Source organism: Lagenorhynchus albirostris, chromosome 4 (assembly GCF_949774975.1).
Source record: "Lagenorhynchus albirostris chromosome 4, mLagAlb1.1, whole genome shotgun sequence".
Lineage (NCBI taxonomy): Eukaryota > Metazoa > Chordata > Mammalia > Artiodactyla > Delphinidae > Lagenorhynchus > Lagenorhynchus albirostris.
The window spans coordinates 144,992,426-145,015,788 of NC_083098.1; the positions used below are offsets into that span (position 1 = coordinate 144,992,426).

Here is a 23,363-nt window from a genome sequence, read left to right on the forward strand (position 1 = left end):
TGTCCACCCACTGATGTGCCCACTCACTGCCCGCCCACCAGGCCCAGAGTTTATTCTCATTTCCCGGGCGAGACAGAAGAGGCCCTGAGGGGCGGAGGTGGGGCTGGGACCCGGGGAGGGTGAAACAAGGGACAAGCAGGGCATGACTGGGGCCTGGATGCTGTCCCAGGACACGGAAGGGCAACTGTTGTCAGGCTGCTGGCCTCTGCCCCAAATGTTCCCAAAGCATCTGTGGAAACAAGCCCAGGAAGCCAAGTCCAGGGCAATGACCAGTCCCCGGGGCAACAAGCCTTCCCTTCCTCCCTGTCCCGCCAGCCTGCAGCATTCAGAGAGCCTCGCTTCCGCGGGGCCAGTGGCCTCCAGGCTGGGAGCAGAGGCGGCTGCTGCCACCAGGCCTGGCAGCAGCCTGAGGCCAGCTCAGCAGTGGGTCCAGAGTCCAGGGGCTGGTGCCGGGCACGCTGACCTGGCCGGGGGGGCTCTGGGGACACAGAGGGCCCGGGGCACGTGGTCCTCCTCCGCAGAGCCCTCCCACCCCGGCTCAGGGCCACCCTTCCCCAGGTCGCCGTGACACACCAGGGGTAGCAGGACGGTCCCCACGGCCCTCGGACGTAACGTGCCCCTAAGTCCACCTGTTCCCGCCTCTATCAGGAACAGCAGGGCTTGGATTTAGTCACCTCGGTGCTGCAGGCCGAGAGCCACGAACGCATCACGAAGGGGCAGATGCCCCAGAAGCAGCGGCTTCCAAACCCCCTGAAATCAACTGCCAAAGAAAATGTGAGGGTTTCCCTCTTCAGTTCTCTCAGAACGGGCTTGGCAAGTGTGCTGAACTGGGCTGGGTCCCACCCAGCCCGAGGGCCCGGTACGAGGAGGGTCCCCTCCACCAGCCCATGCCCCCATCACGTCTCGTGGGCCAAAGTTCACGAGGTGGGTCTCCATCCAGCCCACCAGGAATTCCCAAGCCCTGAGCCCCCGCGGCGTCTGCTAGGTCTGGGGACAAGTTTCTGCTCTGGCTCTGCTCCCTCCACACAGCCAGGGGTGGGGGGGACTCTGCAGCCCTGACCCCTCGCTCCCAAGGTGCAAGGTATCAGTGAAGGGCTCAACGAACAGAACCAGCGTCAACAGTACAGAGCAAAGTACGCCCAACAGCAGAGCTCTGCCCCTTTCCTCCTGGAGCCGAACTCCTCTGGGCAACGGCCCCTCCTGCCAAACGCAGCTGCCGCAGAGGCGCAGGGAGCCACCGAGACCCCCGGCGCTTCCCGGGGGACCTGCCTGACTCTCCAGCCTCTGCTCCTCCCAGCCCCTCCCCGCCTCCACCCAGGGACCCCGGTCACCTCGGCCTCTTGACCCAGAGCTGCCACCAGCAGAGCGAGCCCCTCACCCCGGAAAGGCATTCTGGGTATCCCACGGGCTTGGGTCCAAGAAGGCTGGGTCTGAACTCTGCAGTGATCCCAGCATCACTCTGCACACCACACACGGGCACGCTAGCGACCCCGTGCGTCCCCCCACCCCCTGCAGCAGTTTCCCTGTCCATCTCCCAGACACGGATGCAGACCCGTGCTATGCGGCATCTGAGTAGCCAGGGTCTTCAAGGGCCCACCGCCACCCGGCTTATCCGTAGCCTGTCTGCTGGCTTTAAAAGGGTTGGCATGCCTGGGACACCAGGCATGGGGGACAGAGTGGAAAGCCAGGGGTTGCTGGCGTCCTGAGGCCGGGCCCGGGGTCCTGTGGGTCACACACCACTCGCCGCCCGCGGACCAGCTACGCTATCCCGGGGCCCTGCAGGGCGTGGCTCCCAGTGGGGGTCCTGCAGGGGTGGGGGGCCCCCTGGCACAGGGCCTGGTAGTGCCTGACAGAGCAAAGCTGGCTGACACGCCTCCCCTCGAGGGCCTGCAGTCCCCTGGGCTGCAGTTCATTGTATTCACTTCCTTCCTTCAACCCGCAAACGCTTGAGTGTGTCACCTGCCAGGACTCGTGTGGGAGCCGGGAATTCAGGACGGAGAGACTGGAGCCTTTCCTCCAGGCTTTTAGGGAAGAGGGAGCTGCCTGCGGGGTGTGAGCTGAGGACGCGGGGCAGGAGCAGGAGTTGGCAAGGTCTTCAGGGGCTGACGTTCTGGGTGAATCTTAAATCCCAAAGGAGGAGTTTGCCAGGATGCGTGATGCAAGGGCACGAGAGGGCATCTCCGGCGGAAGCAACGCGTTTGCGAAGGTGCAGGGGAGAAAGGGAGCGGTGAGGATGGAGGCGTGGCAGCCCAGGGGCAGCGGGACCCCTCCCCTGCTCACCCCACCGCCACCCAAGCCAAAGGGAGCTTGCCCTGTTCCTGCCCCAGGGCCTTTGCACGAACCCCCACCCTGCCTGGAACCGCACTCCCTCTCCCTCTCTTCAGGGCTGGCACTGTCTCATCTTCTGGCTCAGCTCCCACTCATTTCCTCTGGAGGACCGCCTGCACCCCCATCCCCCCAACCATCCCAGGTGAGGTCGGTCCTTCCCCGCTCTCCTGCCCCGCCAACCACTGCTGCATTATCTTCTTGCTGAGGCGTTGATTTCTGCCTCTCTCTGGGACGCCAGCCCCGGAAGGGTCAGGGGCATGCCGGCCTCCTTTCTCACCCTGCACCTGCAGCCTGGCGCCCAGCACAGGGCCTCTGAGGGGCAAGGAATTTGGCCTGGCCTAGAGGGTGGTCTAGCCTGGCCCAGAGGGAGGTCTTGCTCTAGTTTCTGGAAGGTGATCGTACCCGATAGGATGTCTCTGTTTAGGGAGGGGGCTAACTGCACCCAAAATTCTTAGAGTGGGGCTGGCCACGCCAGAAAGACCAACCCTATGATTCTGGTGGTCTTGGGTCATGTCACCTGGAGAGTGAAATCAACCACATGGCAACCAATCAATCAACCAACCAACCGATCAGTCATTTAATGGAGCACCGATAAGGTCTCTGGCCCCGGAGCTTCCCTGGTTGGCAATACTCCGTGTGCGCTGTCACCCGTCACTGGGAGGGGCCGAGTCTGGACTCCACGGGGAGAAGACAATGGTACCGTGTGTCCGGACCCCTCCTGGACCCCGCCCCATGCTGGGCTGATTTCACTCTGTATCTCCCCCTGCCCCCTGCCGGGATAAACCATAACGGGGCTGTAACAGTTCGTGAGTGCTTCAGACACATTAATGAACCTGCGGGCAGCTGTGAGGACCCCTCGAACTAGCCGTTGGCGTCAGAAGTATGGATGGTCTTGGGACTGTTTGGAGACCCGCTAACTTTGCAGTTGTCCCAAAACTTCCACAGCCATCAGCGTCCACTGAACAAAGGAAGAGGTCGGCAGGGCCAGTGCGGGAAGGGCCCTGGTCCCACCCAGCAGCTGATCTACCTGTTTACACCTCAACATCGCCAGGCCTCGGGCCACCTGCCCCAGAGCCTGGTGGGACTGGCCGGCAAGTCTGCAGACCCAGCCAGCGTCCTCTTAACCGTGTGGTGATAGCGCAGAAGCGGGGGAAAGGCGTCGGAAGAGATTGAATTCCACCAACCTTGCTTTTGTCTTCAGTTCTGGCTGCCTGTCGACACGCCGGGTGCCAGATGGAGGAGCCTGGGGACAGATTCCCAAGAGGGAAGTGTTAGTGTTATTTCCGGAGACGCAGGGGCCGTGCGGAGTGTCAGGAGGAGGGAGCTGGCGTCCACACTCGGACCCTCACTCCCCTTCGTCTGTGCCGGAGTCACAGGTCAGGGCTGGGTCTGGGGCCGATCACGGGGGCTCACAGCCCCACCGGGAAGGGGAGGACATGAAACAGACAGGAAACGCCCCACCATGAGCTGATGCTCCCATGGGGTCCCTCGGAACCCCGGGCACCCAGACGAGGCTTCTCCGAGGAGGGGGTCTGCGGGTGGCTTCTATTCAGAGGCAGGGGAGACAAGAGGGGCTGCCGTGCGACCTGCACCAGCTCCTCTGTGCGGGTGGGCAGTGGCCAGGCCCAGCCATGGGCGCAGTGGGGGGCCGGAGCCCAGTGGGACCTGCCTGGGGAACGAGGGCTTGGGGCAGGGCTCTCCTCGGGGACCCCCAGGCGGGAACCTTAGGTGTGGGGTGAAGATGAGGGCTGCAGGCTGGGGGCCCGACCCCGCACTCACTCGCGGGGTGTCTGCGCTGTCTCGCTCATGCCGGCCCCGCCCAGCTTCCACAGCTACAGGCGCCACCCTCAAGGTAACAGGTCACCAAGCGTCCCAAGGACCCCAAGGGCCCTGCTCTTTTCTAATTCAAACTCGACCTCCCCGAGTCTCAGAGTTTTCCCACCTGCACACAGGGCCGACAATAACCCTACCTGTTCAGGCCTTTAGCAGGATTTAATATAACTAAACAGGGGTAATAACTTCAGGGCCCAGAGCGCTTGCTTCCCCCCTTGGGCCTCCCTGAACCTCAGCCCGGCCCCCTTTCTCCCTCCGTCCATCCGCACTCCACTCACGCACCCTCTGCGGGTGGCCACGGCTGCTGTGTCCGCGTTTACATCCACCGCTGCCAGGACAGCCCATGCCCCGCGTGGAGGTGGGAGCCTTGTCCATCCCATTCTCACATCCCCCGAACAAGCCACACAGAGTGGACGTAGTAGGGGCCCGGCACACAGCAGGGGCTTAAATGTGTGGTGGCAGGAAGGAGCTGCACCCCATTTCCGCCTGCAAAGCCTCCAGGTCACGTGAGTTAACGCCGGGGAAGGGAACTTATTTCTGCTCCTCCCTGGGAAAATATCTGCTCCAACCCGGAGCTCCCAGAGAGACCGGGCCTCGGTTGGTTTGTGCGTAAGCTTTTCTTTTTTTAAAACATTGTTTATGATTACAAAGGTAATCGCTGTTTTTCTGATTAAAATTTAAACAAGCCTAAAAAAGAATATATAGGAAAATTAAAATCATCTGTAACCTCCTACCCACCTTGGGTCGGGCTGTCTTGCAGCGTACACACATATTAAATACAACGTAGGTACACAGTTTTGTATCCTGCAATTTTTGCTTAAAAGTGTCTTAGTATTTCTGCACGTAATTAAATATCAAAACTGTAACTTTAAGGGCTGCATAATATTGCATCGTACGGATTGATGAGAACGTCTCTATCTGCTCCTTGCCTGTTAGTTCCAAAGTTTTATTTCTGAATAAAGTTGCAGGGAGGGACTTCCCTGGTGGCGCAGTGGTTAAGAATCTGCCTGCCAATGCAGGGGACACGGGTTCGAGCCCTGGTCCGGGAAGATCCCACATGCTGCAGAGCGACTGAGCCCGTGCTCCACAACTACTGAGCCTGTGCTCTAGAGCCTGCGAGCCACAACTACTGAGCCCATGTGCCACAACTACTGAAGCCCGCGTGCCTAGAGCCTGTGCTCTACAACAAGAGAAGCCACCGCGATGAGAAGCCAGCGCACTGCAACTGCAACGAAGAGTAGACCCCACTCGCCACAACTAGAGAAAGCCCGCGTGTAGCAACGAAGACCCTACGCAGCCAAATAAATAAGTAAATTTATATTAAAAAAAAAAGTTGCGGGGAGTCCATTGTACACGAGTTCCACCCCATCTCTCTGATTTACTTGAGGGCTTCCTAAAAGTGGGGTCTTGGCTCAGAGGGTGTGGGCATTTTTTTTTTTTTTTTTTTTTGCGGTACGCGGGCCTCTCACTGTTGTGGCCTCTCCCGTTGCGGAGCACAGGCTCCGGACGCGCAGGCTCAGCGGCCATGGCTCACGGGCGCAGCCACTCCGCAGCATGTGGCATCTTCCCGGACCGGGGCACGAACCCGGGTCCCCTGCATCGGCAGGCGGGCTCTCACCCACTGCGCCACCAGGGAAGCCCGGGTGTGGGCATTTTGAAGGCTCTTGCGGCATCTTGGCAATTCCCCAGTTTTCGCCCACGAGCCAGGTAAGACGCCCGTTTCCTCCAATCCCCATAGCATGGGGATGTGTCTTTCCTTTTAACCCTCGTCCACCCAGTGGGAAAAATAACATCAACGCGTTATTTTAATCTGGGTCTCCCTGATAATTAGCGAGAGTCAGACGGCCCCGCCTATGTTCACTGAGTCTGCAGACAGGAAGGTGCGTCCAGGGCTGGGTGGCAGTGCTGGTATTTGGCGGGGGGGCACCTCATCTCCCTCGGAGGCCAAAGGGCTCTCCGGGACCTCTGCTCCTTGCAGCTTTTGCTGCATGGGATTCACCCGTCAAATACGCCCTCCTGGAGCCCCAGCATCCAGGTGGACCAGGCAGAGGGTCTCGGGGTGTCCGTGCAGGGCAGGGCCAGAGCCCCAAAGGGGCCCCTCACCGTGGAACTCTGGTGCTCCGTGGAGTGGGGCGTGAAAAATCACCGACCGGGTCTGAACCCTTCCGGCACAGACTGGGAAAGAGGCTGGGAGGCGACGGGATGGGCTGCGACATCCCACAGAAAGTCAGGGCAGGTCCCGCATCAGGAACAGGGAGCCCAGAGCCATGAAGAGCATCTTTGTTCTGAGACTGGGTCCCCTTGATGGCCAGCTCGTGTCCCCAAGCTGCCCGCTCGATGCCACTGTGCTAGGCGTCAGTACGTCCTGAAGGAGCCACTTACAGTGGGCGTGGGCGCCTCGGGCAGGGTGAACCCTCCCCACCCGGACATACGTAAAGGACCCCTTTCATAAGCTCTCAAGACTGAAGAACAAGAGGGGACGCTGGGGACCAGCCAGTCCTGGCTGACGTCACCCCACGAGGTTCAGTCTCAGAAAGGGAGGCCTGTGTGACACACGGCCCCAGAAGGACGCGGGGTGAGGTCATCCAATAGCCCGTCTGGCCCTACTCAGCTTGCCTCCGGGGTCACGGAGACACTGACGTCCTTGAAAAGACAATGTGACTACAGAGACAGGGGGTCTCAGCATCTAACCCAACCCACCCAGGCCCCTCGGGGAAGGCCTTCAACCTGCGAGCCCAGTGTCAGCGAGGGCACTGGGGAGCCTCAGCCCCACCACTGACTTTGCATCTAGGCCGCTGGCCTGTCTTCAGCAGGAATCCTTCTCGGCCTTTCCTCTTGGTAATTTTCCATCCACCCGTCCCCCACTAATCCCCACCCCCTCCTTGGCTATAAATCCCCCGTCCTTGTGAATTCGGAGTTGGCCTGACTCGCCTCCCACCTTCTGCCATGTCCTGAATATACCGTCTTCCTACCGTTTTGACAAGTGTCCAAATAATCTTTCTTTATCAAGGCTTGGGAATGAATAAGCCACAGGGATGGGGTGGGTCTTCAAGGTGATAAAACTAAGTGTAGCTCGAAGGAGAACTCCTAGCACCCCGGTGAATAAACATGTAAAGCAATAGCTGGGAGCTGGGTGCTCTGGTCTGAGTGTTGGTGCAATTTTTTGAACAAAAGCAGGAACGAGCTGAACAGGGTCACTGCAGGAGGGAGGGGGCAACTGGCTGTCACCTGCTGCTTCTCCAGGTCTGGTGGCCACAGGACGCCTCGCCTTTATTCTATTATTATTATTATTTTAATGGTGAATGGCTTGGGGATTTCCCATGAAATGCCACGAAATGGGTTAGAAGGTTGGCTATGTTTTTCTCCAGAACTCTCTTTACCGACACTTTGGCGACTCCCTTGACCAGGAGAAAAGCCTCAGGAGCGGCCCGTGGTCTCCACGCTCCCTCACCAATCAAGGGAGGGTAGTGCGGGGGAAAGCCCTGAGCTGAGGGGCTTTCAGGACAGGCTTGAAGCGACCACAGACCACAGCCACTTCCGTTTGGCTGCTGGGACCCAAATTTCCAACACTCCTGCATCTTGCTCCTGAATTTGGCCTTTCTCTTATCGCGTCCATCTCAGGTTCACGGACATCACGTGGATGGACGATGCAAAACCGGGCAGGCTGTCACTCTGCCGACTCTGGCGGGTGCTCCGTGGGGAGAGCCTGCTGGGCCCTGGACCCCCATCCCTGCTGGGGGGCGGGGTTCCCTAACTAGCAGGAAAGCTCGCTGACACGCCAGGGCACACCCGGCACAGGGCGTGGGGCCGGGGGCCGCCTGTTTGGTGCCCTCGGGTCCCGAGCAGCACGCTCTCCTTCTTACCTTGCAGATACATCTCCTCGCCTTCCGCGAACATCCGGCCGCACCCGACACATAGCGCACACAGAGGGTGGAAGTGCTTCTCCCCCGCCTGGAAAAAGCACAAAGCACAGGCGTTTCTGCTCAGGGCACGGCGTGTCCTCACGCAGGTGCTCAGGTGAGGCAGGAAGGCGGGCTGTGTGGTGGAGAGCCCACACCCAGGGGGATGGGACGGGACCGGTGGTGCCCCAGGCCGTCCAGGGTGTGTGAATGTGGCCCCTGCCCCCTGGGGCCATGCCTGGGAGCAGAGACCGGCCTCCGGGAGAGCAGCTGTGTCGCCAGCTCCTCCCGGCTCAGTGGTGGATGGGTCTGCCCCACCCACGAGGCAGAGGGGGGCCAGGTCCCATGCACCTCTGTATCTTGGTGGGGCGGGGAGGGAGGACCTAACGTTATTTCCCCAGACGGAGGGACAGGACAGGTGGGGTGAAAGTGATAGATCATTTTCTTTTTGTCTCTCTGTATCGCTCAGTTTTCTCAAGGAGCGTTTTGCTGTTTCTATCATTCTTGAAACCCATTCAAATCGATTAAAATATTAATACCGAAATAACCAAAACAAAGGACATTGGCAAGTTTGGCTTATTGCTACACGGTGTCTTCAGCATGACTGTACACCGACCTTCACCTGGGCTGGGTGTGGCTGTGGCCTGCTGCTAGATGTGGATGTAACCCCCTCACTCTCTCCTGAGATGCGAAGGTTAATCACCGCTCTCAAAACTTAATTAGTAATACTCTCCTGAATCAGTAAGTAACGGGGTGCAAATTCATTACAAGCACCTCACTTTCCTTCCCCTTCCCCACCGGTGCCTTCCGTGCAAACCAGGCCCGAGGGGACCCCTGAGTATCAGGGAGGAAGAATCCGGAACAGACTCCCTTCCTGCGTGTGGGACCGGAGGTGTCAGTCTGCGTGGCCCACACGTGTCTCCAGGCAAAGGGATGCTTGGGGAAGCGTGAGAATGCCGAGTGCTCAGTCCTGCCGGCTCTGCGGCCTCCGGGCCTTTGCACCTGCAGCCCCTTCCACCAGGACTGCCCTCCCCACTCTCGCACCCGGGACCACCTGGAATGTTCCCGATCTCATCTCCAACGCCACCTCCTCTTGGAAGCTTCCCCTGATTGCTTCCCTGCTCTGGGCTCCCACAGCCCCATTTTCACAGGGTTTGACAATTATTTCGGGTGAGTCTTCCCCGCTAGACAGTGAGCCTCCGAGGGCAGGGGGCCCCTAGTCTCAGGAATCTATCTGGGAGCAGGTCACATTGCAGCACTGGGCCCAGGCAGAGTGAGGGTGAAGCTGCCACTTCAGCCTTAAAATGCCGAGCGGTCAGAGCAGCTCCGTCCTTGAGGTACAAACAGGAGATTGGAACAGCGCTGTAGCTTTAATAGAAACCACCTGCTATCAGGTCCCAGGTGTCAACTGAGGACTCACGTGCTTTAAACATTGTGACCTCTGACCTGTCCTCACGCCTTCCTCAGGCAGGCACCCCCTTCACTCTGGGTCGAGGGAGCAACCCACCCTCATGACATCAAACAGCAGGAGTTCTGTGACAGCCACTTGGGGGAGAAAGCACACACTGTTGCCTACACGGCACGTCTACACGTGAGTCAGGTGGAGGGAGAAAGCCGTGGGGACAGTCTGTAAGAGGACAGGCTTGAAACCCCAGCCCGACCAATGAGAATTAAGGCTGAGCAGAGAAACAGCCCTGCGGCCACCGCCAGGGCCTGGCCCAACGTCCACACTCTTCCCTCTGGAAAGCACCCCCCAACCCAGCAGCCAGCAAACGCCCCAGAAGCGACGGGGATACCGCTTATTTCTACAGGGAGAGGCAAGAAGCCGCTTCACACACTGACTGGTCTTCATCCTGTGACAAGTGAGGTTCATGACTACCTTTGTTTCCACCAGGGCACAGAGAGGTGGAGGAAGCTGAGCAAGGTCACACAGCAGGAGGGGGTGGAGCCAGGCTTGGCGCCCAGGAGTCTGGCCTTTGTGGCCTCTGTCCCCAGCCGGAGGGGGGTCCCTGACTCTGTGGTGTGCACCCCATGCCCACGCACCCCCAAACCCCACACCCTGAGCAATCAACTTGGAGGCCTAGAACAGACTCAAGGCCGAGGAAGGAAACCAGACACCGCGGAGCCGATTCCATTTTTACAAAGTTCAAAACGAGGCAAATGAATCTATACGGTCAGAGTCAGGGTGGTGGCTGCCTTGGGGGCCCCAGGGGGCTGCCTGGGGTGCGGGGCATGTGTTTTCTTGGTCTGGATGCTGGTGGCTTGGGTGTGTCCAGTGTGTGAGATTCATGGACTCCTCTGTGTGTTACATGCCAGTAAGAGAGTTTTCCCACAGAAGTATAAAACCACAGAAGAAAACACGGGTATATTTTGCTGACCCCAGATTTGTCGCGGATTTTCGGATATGACACGGAAAGCGTGAGCCGCAACAACACAATAGATAAGTTGGACTTCATAAAAATTAACAACTTTTGTGCATCAAAGGACGTTATCAAGAAAGTGAAAAGACAAACTATAGAATGGGAGACAATATTTACAAATCACAGATCTGATAAGGGTTTAGGATCAGAATATGTAAAGAGCTCTTACAGCTCAACAACAAAAAGACAAACAGTCCAGTTAAAAGATAGGCAAACGGCTTGGACGGACATTTTTTCCCCAAAGAAGATACAGGAACGGCCAAGAAGCAAATCAGAGATGCTCAGCATGACTGTCATTCAGGAAAAGCAAATCCAAGCGACAATGAGACACCACCTCACACCCACGAGGGCGACTGTAAGTAAAACAAAATGGAAAATAACAAGTGCTAGTAAGGATACGGAGAAATTGGAACCCTTGCACATCGGTGGTGGGGATGTAAAACGGTGCAGCCACTGTGGAAAACACTGTCAGTGCCTCCAAAAGTTAAACACAGAACTACCACACAACCCAGCGATTCCACTCCTAGGTATTTAGGAAAAAGGAAGAGAACAAGAGAGATAAAAACCTGGGTCCACACAATAACGCACACGTAAATCTTCACAGCAGCGTTATTCCCAGTAGCCAGAAGGTGGAACCAGCCCAAATGTCCAAATGTGAGTGTGATAAACACAACAGCAGATTATTCAGCCATGAAAAGCCACGTAGGGCCCCCAGGATGTCTTATAAGGACTCGTGTCCTTACAAGATGAGGCAGCAGAGCTCTCTGCCACGGGCGGACACGGGGAGAAGGTGACAATCTCCAAGCCAGGACCCCAGTGCACTGGTACCTTGATCTCGGACTTCCAGCCTCTAGAGCCGTTGTTTAAGCCTCGCAGTTCATAGCACAGCAGCCCAAGCCGACTGAGACAGGCTCACGAAGTCCAAAATAGAAGTGTCCTCACCCCTTGCAACAACCCCCACTGCTGCTCTGCTCTGTCTCGCAGTGGCCACGGTGGCCGGGGCGTTCCACGTGATCGGAACCCAGCAGCAGCCCCTGCTCCGTCAGAGCCCTTTCCTCCCTACAACTGTCCTAGAAGGGCCTCAGTCATCTGTGCCGTCACGCCAGCCCCCAGCCCGGGAGGCAGCGCAGCCCCTTACCCAGGTGGGACTCAAGATGGCGCAGATTTTGAAAGTGTATCAAAAGCCCATGAGATTTTGCGGTGCGTGGTTTGGAAACGATGTCTCGTGCCTTCTGACAAGCGGCTGTCATCTTTAATCAGACAGAACCAGGCTCGTTAGGAACGCAGCCTCCGGGGGCACAGAGCGAGCGCTGTTCCTCAGCGGTACCCAGGCAGAGTGGAGGGCACTGAGCGCGGCCCGACCGTGGACATTAGGGACCGGCCTGGCACTGTGGAGATGTGGCAGTGTCTCTGGGCTGCAGAAACTCCCTCCCCTCCCTGCAGAGACGAGCAGCCAACCCCTCCCCCCTCCCCCAGCTGTGGGAAGCACGGAGGGATGGGCCTCCCCTACCCCATCGGAAGCAGGCACCCCCTTTTCCTCCCTAAAGCCATCCATGGCCTCTTCCATTCCCTGGAGAAGCAGCTGTGCCTCCGCCTGCTTTGGGGCCCTCCCCTGGGTCCCCGCTGCAGGGCGCACATCCCCCAGCCCAGCTCCCAGGGGCTGCTCCCGGCACAGCCCCCAGTTTGAAGCTTTGGTCTCCTTCGTGAATGACCAGAACTGGAACCGGATCTTGAAAGCCCTGATCTCCAGGGCCAACCGATCAAATGAAATTTACCGAGAAGCTAATCAAGATCTGTAGCAGGAAGGATGCGGTCGGGGGAGGGGGGAGCATCTGGCAGCCCTCCCAGCTCTGTGCCATGTCAGCAAAGACCCTCCCCAGAACCCCTGACTCAGCCCTGCCCCCTCCCCATTGCTGACGCCACAGGCCTCGGGACAGGCTCGCTCTGGGCTCGGGGTCTTGGGGGACCACATGGAGGCTGGCGTGGCTCCCTGACTGTGTTTGGGCTGTGTTCCTCTCTCTCCCGCAGCTCCAGGACTGGGGTGACCGCTCCAGGACTAAGCCTTGTCCCCTCGTTCTCTGCTGTCCCAGGCCCTAGAGCAGAGCTGCACGCAGAGGGGCTGTCCCATAAAGATGTTCTGAACGAGAAAACAGTACCCACCAGGCATGCATAACGGGGTCCTAGAGGACAGGGGGGTTCTGACCAGTGATTGTGGGAGCAGCGAAGTGACATACTCCACCTCCGGGCACGTCAGCTATCAAGGCTCTGAGAAGTCCTGCAGTAAGGACGTCGGTGTGGCGCCCTTGCCGGGCTTTCTCAACCCAGATGCCCGGGAATGTGCTGACGGACCGATGGTTAAGGACCAGGACAGAACACACTGATCCTCGCTGGGTGCTGAGCAGGGCGTGGCGTCAGGCTGAAGGCAAGTCCGCGTGTGTCTCTGTGTGTCTCTGTGTGTGTGTGAGTCTGTATGCGTGTGTATTTTTGTGTCCCTGTGTGTGTCTCTATGTGTGTGTATCTGTGTATTTGTGTGTCTGTATCCGTGTGTATCTGTGTCTCTGTGTGTGTCTGTGTCTATGTAAGTTTGTGAGTATTCCTGTGTCTGTGTGTCTTTGTGTGTGTGTGTGTCCGTGTGTCTGTGTGTGTCTTCGTGTGTGTCCGTGTGTCTGTGTGTGTCTTCGTGTGTGTCCGTGTGTCTTTGTGTGTGTGTGCATCCGTGTGTCTGTGCATGTCTTTGTGTGTGTGTGCGTCCGTGTGTGCGTGTCTGTGTGTGTCCGTGTGTCTGTGTGTGTCTTTGTGTGTGTGTGTGTCCGTGTGTGTCTTTGTGTGTGTGTGTGTCCGTGTGTCTGTGTGTGTCTTTGTGTGTGTGTGTTCATGTTTCTGTGTGTGTCTTCGTGTGTGTCTGTGTGTCTGTGTGTGTCTTCGTGTGTGTGCGTCCGTGTGTCTGTGTGTGTGTGTCCGTGTGTCTGTCTTCGTGTGTGTCCGTGTGTCTGTGTCTTTGTGTGTGTGTGTGTCTGTGCGTGTCTTTGTGTGTGTGTGTGTCCGTGTGTCTGTGTGTCTGTGTGTGTCTTCGTGTGTGTCCGTGTGTCTGTGTGTGTCTTCGTGTGTGTCCGTGTGTCTTTGTGTGTGTGTGCGTCCGTATGTCTGTGCGTGTCTTTGTGTGTGTGTGCGTCCGTGTGTGCGTGTCTTCGTGTGTCCGTGTGTGTGTGTGTGTCCGTGTGTCTGTGTGTGTCTTTGTGTGTGTGTGTGTCCATGTGTCTGTGTGTGTCTTCGTGTGTGTCTTCGTGTGTGTGCGTCCATGTGTCTGTGTGTGTGCGTCCGTGTGTCTGTCTTCGTGTGTGTCCGTGTGTCTGTGTGGGTGTGTGTGTCTGTGTGTCTGTGCGTGTCTTTGTGTGTGTGTGTGTCCGTGTGTCTGTGTGTCTTTGTGTGTGTCTGTGTGTGTCTTTGTGTGTGTCCGTGTGTCTGTGTGTGTCTTTGTGTGTGTCTGTGTGTCTGTGCGTGTCTTTGTGTGTGTGTGCGTCCGTGTGTCTGTGTGTGTGTGCACATGATCCAGAAGGATGACGTCTAAATGCTAACGGTAGTTTTCTGGGTGATGACATTCATTATAGATGATTTTTCTTTTAGGATAAACAGGTATTCCCTCTGAGAGTGTTTTTAAAATAAACACGTTCATTAAGTTTTAAAAAGGGAGCGAGAAGCTGGGGTCTTGGGAAGCTGACTTCACCTCTATCCTTAGGAAACGCCTTTATTTGTTCGGAACTCAGGGTTTGTTTTCTCCCAGTGATAAAAGTCCTGCTGGCTTAGGAGGGTGAAAAGTGCCAAGGAGAAAAGAAAAGAGGAAGAAATAAACACACCAGTGTCGGGAGTCGCAGGAAAGGGTCCATTTGAAATGGAGAAACTTTCAGCTGGCCGCCCCCCTCCCTCCAGGGCTCCTCCAGGTCAGGCAGGGGGACCCCTGCCACCGTCCTCACCGGGAACTCCGCCCCCAGGCCAGGCTGGGACACAGTGAGCCTTCAGGAAGGTGAGTAGTGGATGGAGAAGGGAAGGAAGGGAAGAAGGAGGGAGGGAGGGAGGGAAGCACAGAGGAAGGAACAAAGGGAGGGAGGGATTAATTAGTGGTCCCAGGGGGACCCTGGGCTTCCCGTTACCATGGAGACAGCCAGGCTGCAGGAGGCAGGTGGGGCTCAGACAGAGGCCCCGCCAGGGTTATAAGGAGGATGGGGCTGGCCAAGACGCACCCCATTCCCCGCCCCCGCCCACCTGTTCCTGCTAATACTGTGAGAACCAGCAGAGAACAACGTGATGGCAGGGACTCAGCCACGGATCCCCTCTCACTCAACACCCCCTCCGCTCGTCCAGCCCTGGGCTGGTTGATCTGCTTAGACCACCGTCCCCTGACAATGCACAGCCACCTCCCAGCTCTCTCTGTGGAGAGACTCCATCCCCAGGAGCCAGCACTGCAGCAGGGCTGCTCCCAGCCCCCTACCTCTGCTCCTTGCCCTGCCCCCCCCACCCCAGCCAGCCAACCCCGCGACGGGGAGGGGGCTTGTGTCAGCCCCTCCCAGGTCCCCACCGGACCCAGGACGCTCCCGGCATGGAGCTGGCTCATCAGGACAGACACCCCAGACACGCAGGATGCGAGACAACATGCAGTGGAGGATGTTAAATATTTCAAGTGACAGAGGGAGTGGGGGGACTGCACTACCACCAAATGCACATCTCACGGGCGGGCGCCCAGCATAAGTTGGTACCGGGCCCGGTGCATGCAGACGCGGCACAGACTGAGGGCTTCCGCAGGGGCGGGGAAGAGGCCCGGGCTGCTCCCCTACTCAAGCACCTTAGGAGTCAGAGCCGGGTGGGGTGGCAGGTGCCTTGGGGGCCTTGCACCTGGCTGATCTGCCCCGCTCCCTGCAATCCCACCCACCTGCAGCCCGTGTGGCCTCCCCATCGGCCCAGAGAGCTTCCTACCTGCACGGGGTCCTGGCGCCACAGCCCAGTCGGAGCAGTCGGCCCCTCGGCCCCTGTCTAGCCCCGCTCCCGGGACAGGCTGGCAGGAACAGGCAGTGTGACCGTGAGGACGGGGGCAGAGAGCGGGGGCACAGAGATGCCCTCACCCTCCAGCCAGCGGTCTGGATCCTTCTCTTTCCTTTTCAGGTCCTGTCCCCTGCCACCCGCCGGCCCTCAGGAGCCCACTGCACGCCCAGCGGGGTCCCAGCACGGCGGCTGCTCCCTCTGTGGAGCCGGCCTGTCCCCGCCCGCCTGCCTGCAGCTGCCTCCTCGCTGGGGAGGAACCTCAGAGCTGTGCAGGTCCCGCTGACTCAACTGCCACACACCGCGGAGCTCGCCGCCCGCAGGGGCGAAAACAAAAGCATTCCTCTTCCCTGGGAGGCTCTTTATCCTCCAGCCCCCATCAGCTACCTCGTGGCCGGCGCTGAGCTGGGGGACACTCCGCAGACACGACCCCTCGGATCCCCGAGGAGGTTCTGGTGACCGGGCCGCCAGGGCCGGGGCTGGCGTGTCCCGCCCACCCCAAAGGGTGCCGGAAGCGGGCCAGGCTACAGTCACACACCTGTGGCGACAACTGCTCAGCCCACAGAGCCTAAGATGCTGCCCGCTAAGGCCATCAGGTATCACAGCGTGGCGTGAAACAGCACAAAGCAACACCTACGCAGGGGGCGGCCAGGCGGTCGGGCCAAGAACAGGCACCGGGAGCCCGGCTGGGCCTCCTGGGCTCGGCCCTGCGTGTGGCCAATAGCCCGGCACACGCTCTCCCAGACACACAGACACGAGCCCACAGAGTGAGGGCACCAAGCAGGGCGGGAGGGGGCCGGCGCTCTGGGGAGCGGCTTGAAGAGACGGTGCAGCGGCTGGTGGACCTGGACAGGTGAGGGTGACAGGTTTCTAGTCTCTTTAAACGGGGGCGACGAGCTGTTTCAACAAGCCACCAGGAGGATGCCTTGTGGCCCCCAGGGAGGAAAGGAGATGGCAGGGTAAGGCTCCAGAGGAGGTGGGCGGGGTTCGGACCGGAGCACAGGGCTGGGGGCTGTGGCTGGGAGGAGAGACAGAGCCTCCGTCAGGAAGGGCAGGAGCGGGTGGGGTAGAGGCTTCGCAGACAGCCCTGAGTGGCGTCTGACCCTCTCTCTGTGAAGTCTTAGACAAGGTCATTGTGGCTGGCCGGCTGGGGTGGGAGGGCAGCAGCCCAGGAGAGCGAGGAAGGTCTGGAACAGTCTTTTGGGGGAACAGAGAGAAACAGGCTTGAACTGCCAGGCACTGCGGCAGGTGGGGCCCTGGCCGGGGGATCCTCCAGAAGCCTCGGTGCTGCTGCCGGAGGTGGCGGCTGCCCAGACTCCCCCAGAGCAGGGTCTGCAGCAGGGTCTGGGTGAGGAGAGAGCCCTGGAGAGACGGGAGGGCCAGGTGAGACGTCACCGTGGGGTACGGCGGGAGGACGCATCCTTCGTGCATGTTCGGAGGATGGGGGTACAAACATGAGGCGTGATCACCACCCCAGAAAAACATACAAGATATTCATCAGATGAGATGTCAACAGTCTCATCACGTGACCACCCGCCCAACTCTGTCAGAAAGACGTGGAGCCCCCAGTGTAGAAACAGGCGATGCTGACGGAAGATAACTGAAATGCAAGAACTCTGATGGGCTAAAAATGACAAAGAAGACCCGGCACCACTAGGGGTGGGAGGGAAGCAAACAGCAGCGAGGCCCCCCGTTCTCCCCTATCAGCTCGACACAGGATTTCATAAAGATTACACCCAGGGGGGAGATGGGAAAGATCGCGCTCTGTCGATAAGCACGTAAATCAGAATAAACTTTCTGGAAAGCAATTTATGTGTCAAGAACCCTTACAAAGTTCATGGTTGTTGGCTCAGTTTCTACACTTCTGTGAATGAATCTTAAGGAAAACTAGAAATGCAATAAAAAAAGATGTTCATCTCAGTGTTATTTATCGTAGTAAAGAAGTGGAAAACGGTGCTATGTCCAACAATGAACGATCAGCCTAAAGCATTCCGATGCAACACTGAAACACTCGTATGTGCGATGCACCTGGAAATGTTATCTTGTGAGACAGATTCAATCACAGAGGACCCCACATAGTGGATGATTTCCATTTATATGATGCGTCCAGAACAGGGAACTCTACAGAGACCCAAGTAGACTGGTGGCTGCCACGGGCTCAGGGTGTAGGGGAGGAACAGCTAAGGGGTACGGGCTGCTTCTTGAGGTGATGAGAACGTCCTAAAATGGACTGTGGGGATGGGTGCACAGCTCTGTGAAGATACTAAAAGAAGATACTAAAATCACACACTTTATGCGGGTGAATTGCGTGGTATGTGAACTATATTCCAATAAGGCTGTTTACAAAAAGACGCATAAAACACAAAACAAAAACATAGGAACCTATTAAATAGGACATGGGAGTTGAAAAAAATCAGGATATAATGTATAAATGGTTTGATGCCAACTCTGACATGTGGAGAGAGAAAAAACTGGAAGGAATCCAGCCAAAAAGTTCAGCTAAGTATGATCGCATGTCAGTGACATCCCCCCTTATTTGTGCTTTGCAAACTCTCTACAGTCAATGAGGGTGTAATCACAGCCCCCCGCAGGGGCCTCTGGGCGTAGAAGGGCACAGCTCTGCACAGAGCCTGGGACCATTCCCGCTGTGGCATCTGGGAAATGGGGAGATGGTGGGGAGGGCCTCACTGCCCCTGGGTGGGTGTGGCCACCCCCTTCCCCTCCCAGCTACCTGGAGCTGAGGCCCTGGGGCAACTCTCTCCCTGCAGCTCTGATGTCAAGTGTAATTTCAAGAAAAGCGGCTCAGTGCCCAGCGTGCAATTCACCGAGGCATTCTGCGCCCGCTACGGCTGGGCTCTAGCTGTGGGGCGGGCAGCGCAGGAGTCCTCGGGGATGTGGGAATGCCCAGCCCTTCCTGGCTGGCCTCCCGGCCTCCGGCCTCAAGTCCAGCCTCAGCGGCAGCCTGAGGGAGCTCTCTGGCATGCAAATCCGACCCAGGCTTTCCAGGGTTCAGAAGCCCTTGTCTGGGAGGGTGGCCTGGGCCCTGCAGCCTCAGACCCCAACCTGTCTTCCCACCCCCAGAGGCTGCTTCTGTGACCTCCTTGGAAAAGGCTCCCAGGCCCCTTGGCTGGGTCAGGGCCCCTCCTCTCCCACTGCTCTGCCCCCTCCCCACCCCCCAGGTCCTCTGGTTACCTCTGCCCTCCCCAACAGACCATATGCTCGCCGAGGGATGGCCCATCCACCCGCCCCAGCGCAGAGCCCAGGAGGGGCTGCAGAGTGGGGTGGGGGGGCAGGCTGGGCCAGAGCATCAGGGGGGTGGGTTTGGTCCTGTGCACCCCATGGAATTGATCCTACTGAACAAATGTAGTAAAGTGCATAACACGTGTTATTTTCACAAAGGGACACACCCGTGTAACTACCACCCAGACCAAGAAACGCACCTGTCAGCACCCCAGAAATGCCCCAACCTGAGATCGCTGGGTGACCTGTCCGCCTCTGCGGACCCAGCCCTGCCTCCCAGGCTGCCTTTGCAACCCGCCACGCCTCAGATTTCCCATCTAGATGCCAAAGGGCTGAACCAGGATCGCAAGTTCTTCCCACCTCTCTGTCAACGTGTAAAGGGCACAGGTGAGAGAGTGTTGCAGGGAAGTATTCCTGGAGGAGGTGGCACTCACTGGGCAGACCCTGGAAGGTGCCCTCTGGCAGAGCTGGGAGGCAGAGGCTCAGGGCTGCGGGTTCCTGCACAAACATACACCCCAGACGCCACAAGAGGCACCTTCTTATCCTCTCTGTTAACTCCTAGGGGGCGGGCAGACCCCAGTGCCCAGAGAAGACCTTAGAGCGGGCGAGTGTCACGCCTGCAGCCTCCAGGCGGGCCTCCTTACCTCCAGCACGTGCCCCGTGATGTACTTCTCACAGCCATCGCAGCGGATCCCGAACTTGCTGTGATAGTCCGCCTCACAGTAGGGCAGCCCATCCCTGCAACAGAGCCGGCAGTCAGGACGGCGGGGGCACCCCCGGGACCCCCAAGCCCTCAGAGTCCTCGCCAACGAGAGCGGCCACGTCCAAGGGGCAAACGCCCACTTCCTCCTACTCTGGGTAACAGCACAGCCCTTGAACAGCGTGTATGGGGCACTTATGGGCACCAGCACGGCCCCTCGGTCATCAGGGCAGCCCCAAGAGAAATACCACAAAGATCGTTCCATTTCACAGGTGGACAAACTGAGGTGCAAGAGGTGGGGCCGCCTGCTCAGGGGGCGAGCGAGGGCTGGCGGAGGGCTCCAAAGGCTGAGCGCAAGGAATCAAAGCTGCGTCTGGGAAATAAAAGACGTGTCCGCAGACGTGGCTCTTCCTTCCAGTTCATTCTGTCATGTGTTTAACAACCGGGGTGGGAAATAGTCTATTTACGCATTGGGTGGCTTCCTGCTCATTCTGAAAGGGGCCTGGGGCGCTGGAGAAAAACGTGAGCCGACAAGGGGGTGTGACAAAGCCGCCCACGGTGGAGACCAGGTCTGAGGGTGACAAGATGCCAAGTGGCAGGCGTGCCTTGGGACCGACCCTCACCCTCCCGGGCGTGGCCGGGAGCTTCCTGCTCTCGAAATCCGAGGGGCGAGGGGCATCAGGCTGCGCAGGAAGGAGCGACGCGTCCGCGCTCCCCGCGCACAGCAATGGCGGGCTTCCTACGCGCCGCGCGCGTGGCTCGTGGCTTTGGGAAATTGGGACGAGCGGGACACCTCGTGGGCACCGCTCATGAATATCTGGGCAGCCGTGGGCGGGCTGCTTAAATGCCGAGCCCCCTTCACTCAACTGTAAGGAGAAGCTGGTTTGCAGGTGGTGGACAGAAGACAACGCAGACACAAGGCCTGGACAGTGTCTGGCCTGCGGTCGGAGCTCATTAATTATCACTATGGGGTCAACGCCACGGGACGAGTGGCAGTGACGGTGTCGGAGGTGGTGCCAATGCTTCCTGCTGGGCAGCGGTGAGTGAACAGGCTTGCACTCAAACGCCCAGAGTCCCAGCTGTCACTGAACCCGTCTGGGCCTCAGCTTCCTGGCTGTAAAGTGGGATCGGTAAGTGCAAGGTCTAAGGGAGACAAGGTATGGCCGGCACCTGGCACCCGGTGGCCATCGCCAACCGGGGCTGTCCCCCTGGCCCCAGGTCCAGCCCAATGGGACTTGGACGTGGAGGCGACTGGCATGGGGGGTGCAGGGTCGGGGGCGTTACTCTGGTGCGTCATCCCCCCCCGCCCCCAACCCCGCACTGCTGCAGTTGCCGTGTGAGCCCCAGTTTGGTTTCGATGTTTGCTCAGCTGCTAACAGAAGGTGAGATTTCTCAAGCTGTTGGGAGACTGCAGCTAGTGGCGCCCTCTTTTCCTCAAAGCTCAGGACCTCGTCTGGGTCACACAGATGACGGCAGGAGGGGTGAGGTCCCGGTGTTTCTCTGCAGCCTCAGAAACGAAGCAGCCCTTCCTTCCACAGGAGAGGGGACACGTATATTGGGCCCTTAGGGTCCACCTTCAAATGCCCTGACCTCAGGGCCCCGACCTCTCCCCAAAAAAGGCTGTACATGCAGCAAATCCAGGAGGTTCAAAGATGACGTCTCCATGGCAACACCACCACGCCCTCATCACGAATTCCGGGCTGTCCCAGAGGCTGCTAAGTAACGCACACGCTGTGTGGGTGAGAGGGGCTGCAGCGCTCTGGGGGCTGGGCATCATTTTGTTTTATTTTAAGTGCTCTGTCCCCAAGGCTGCCTTGGCGTGTCACTCACCCCTTCCCTTTACTATGACAGAGGCAACAGGTCCTGGCCCAAGTGGCCAGCAACCCCCCCAGCCTGACCCAGCCTGGACAGAGGCTCATCTTGATGTGGGGACTCTCACTGGCAATGTTTGATTTTGAGATAATTGTGGATCCAAACACAGTTGTAAGAAACGGGACAGAGAAACCAGGACGGCCTTCCCCAGGTTTCCCCAAGGCTCACATCTTACAGAATTAGAGTACAAGGTCCACAGGAAATTGACACTGGTACACGCAGCGACCCGATTCGGATTCCCCCAGTGTACACCCGCTCTCGCCTGCACATGCGTGTGCATGCATGTATGTGTGCGTGTTTTATTCTCGGAAGTTTTATTGCAGCGGTTTTTGACCCCAGTCAATTCCTGTGATGGTTCTATTCCCTCAGAGCATCAAGAACTAGCACAGTCTTTGATAGAAGTTGCCAGAAAAGCCCCTAACTGGCAGCAGGGAGCCGCTCTGCACTCAGAGAAGCTGCTCCTTTGAGCTCAGCCTGTAACCCTTCCCTCCCCGGTGCTGTCTGGGGGCTCACCTGACTCAGTTTCCTGATCTCCAGGGATTAGAATGCACCTGGCAGACCAGCTGCCTCTGCTCAGGGCCCGATCCCCAGAAGCTCCCTCCCCACTGCCTCTGGATAACGGTGCTCCCCCCGCACCCCAAACCAGCCACCGCTGCATCCTGAGCACACATCAGGGACCCTGTGTCGGCCAGCGGGAGCTGCCGATGGCCCCGCGGCAGAAGACAGGGCTGCGCCGTCACACCTGTGACACCCGAGCCCGGTCAGCCCTCTCTTCCTTGCTCTGCTGCCGGCCTCGGCTGACGTCCACTTTGCATCCTGCAGGGGGTGCAGGCACCAGCAAGGGGGGCGAATTCCACGGGCGAGGGTGACACCAGGGGCGGTGTGGGGAGGTGTTTTACAGGGTCAAAGGTGGGAGCGCTAAAGTCTCTGTCCCAGTGAACAGAAAGAGCATGGGAGTCTCTGCAAACCACACTGAGGACGCAAGGCTGGTAGGGAGAGGGGCTCCCCCGGAGGAGCTGGCAGGAGGGTGGGCACAGGATGAGCCCTGCCCCGCCCCCAGGTGACAGGCCAGCGAGCCCCGCCCACTCACTTGCTGATATACTCCGCGTTCAGTTGTTTCCCGCACGTCTTGCACTTGAAACAGCCCAGATGCCAGTGTTTCTCCAGGGCCACCAGGGACTGGCCGTTTTTGATCTCCACTCCGCAGCCCTTGCAACCTGGAAGACAGAATGGAGCACAGCCGTCATCCTCGTGGGTGTGGGCGAGAGGCGCAGGGTGACGGCCCTGCACCGCTGGGACTTCAGACACCCCAGGGGCAGTGAGAGCGGGCCTGGGGACGGGACAGACGGAACCGTCCAGCGCGGCCGTTATACGACGGCCAGAGTGAGCGCGCGTCGAGCGCCGACTGCGTGCAGCCTGGGCCGCGCGCCTGGGATACCAGCATGAACTAGACAGAGGCCCCACCTTCCAGAGATGGGCGTCCAGGCCTGCGGAAGCAGATGTGGACTTGCACAGGGGCACCCTGCAGTGGGCACTGCCCCAAGCATGGCCCGGGCAGCAGGGTGCCATGATGGCAGGAGCTCTGGGTGGCCTCGCCTGTCCTGCTCTGTTGGCAGGTGGACTTTGAACCTAATTGTGCCCCCCCACCAGGAAAGGTGCCGCTTTAGAGAGGTTGGAGCCCCGATGCCTGTCCTCTGAGCGCTCGCCTGCCAGGGTGCCCCTCCCAGGAAGCCCTCCGGCCCCAGCTTCTGAGCTCCTTCTGTGGCCAGCCGTGCCACATCCCGGACATAGGACAGTGGCCACCCGCGCTTGTGCTCCCAGCCTCAGCCCAGGTCGGAGCCAGGCCCCAGGAAGCACCTTCACCCCCGGTGATGGGGGCTCTCCCTCCCATGGCCCCCAGCCTGGTCTGGGCCCCTGACTGGTCTCCCCGCTGCCCCTCCAGCCATGCCCATCCCTGATCAAGCCCCCCCCCAGGGTCTCGGGTGCTCAGGACACGGCCCTGCTGCCTCCCGACCCCTCCAGCCATGGGCAGCCACACCA

At 58.8% G+C, this 23,363-nt stretch overlaps 1 protein-coding gene across 24 annotated transcripts in view; it reads right to left on the minus strand.

Annotated features, from left to right (window-relative positions):
- Nucleotides 1–23,363, minus strand: part of ABLIM2 (actin binding LIM protein family member 2) — a 152,055-nt gene that overhangs the window by 67,252 nt on the left and 61,440 nt on the right. For all 24 annotated transcript variants that reach the window (XR_009540427.1, XR_009540445.1, XR_009540444.1 and 21 more), the window contains exons 5-8: nt 22,414–22,540; nt 19,396–19,489; nt 8,025–8,112; nt 3,513–3,571 (exon numbers count right to left, since the gene is read on the minus strand). Coding sequence is in view for 3 of the 24 variants with exons in the window: in XM_060148773.1 (XP_060004756.1) it covers nt 3,513–3,571; nt 8,025–8,112; nt 19,396–19,489; nt 22,414–22,540 (368 nt within the window). In the remaining 21 variants the exon portion in view is untranslated. The remainder of the gene's footprint in view (nt 1–3,512; nt 3,572–8,024; nt 8,113–19,395; nt 19,490–22,413; nt 22,541–23,363) is intronic.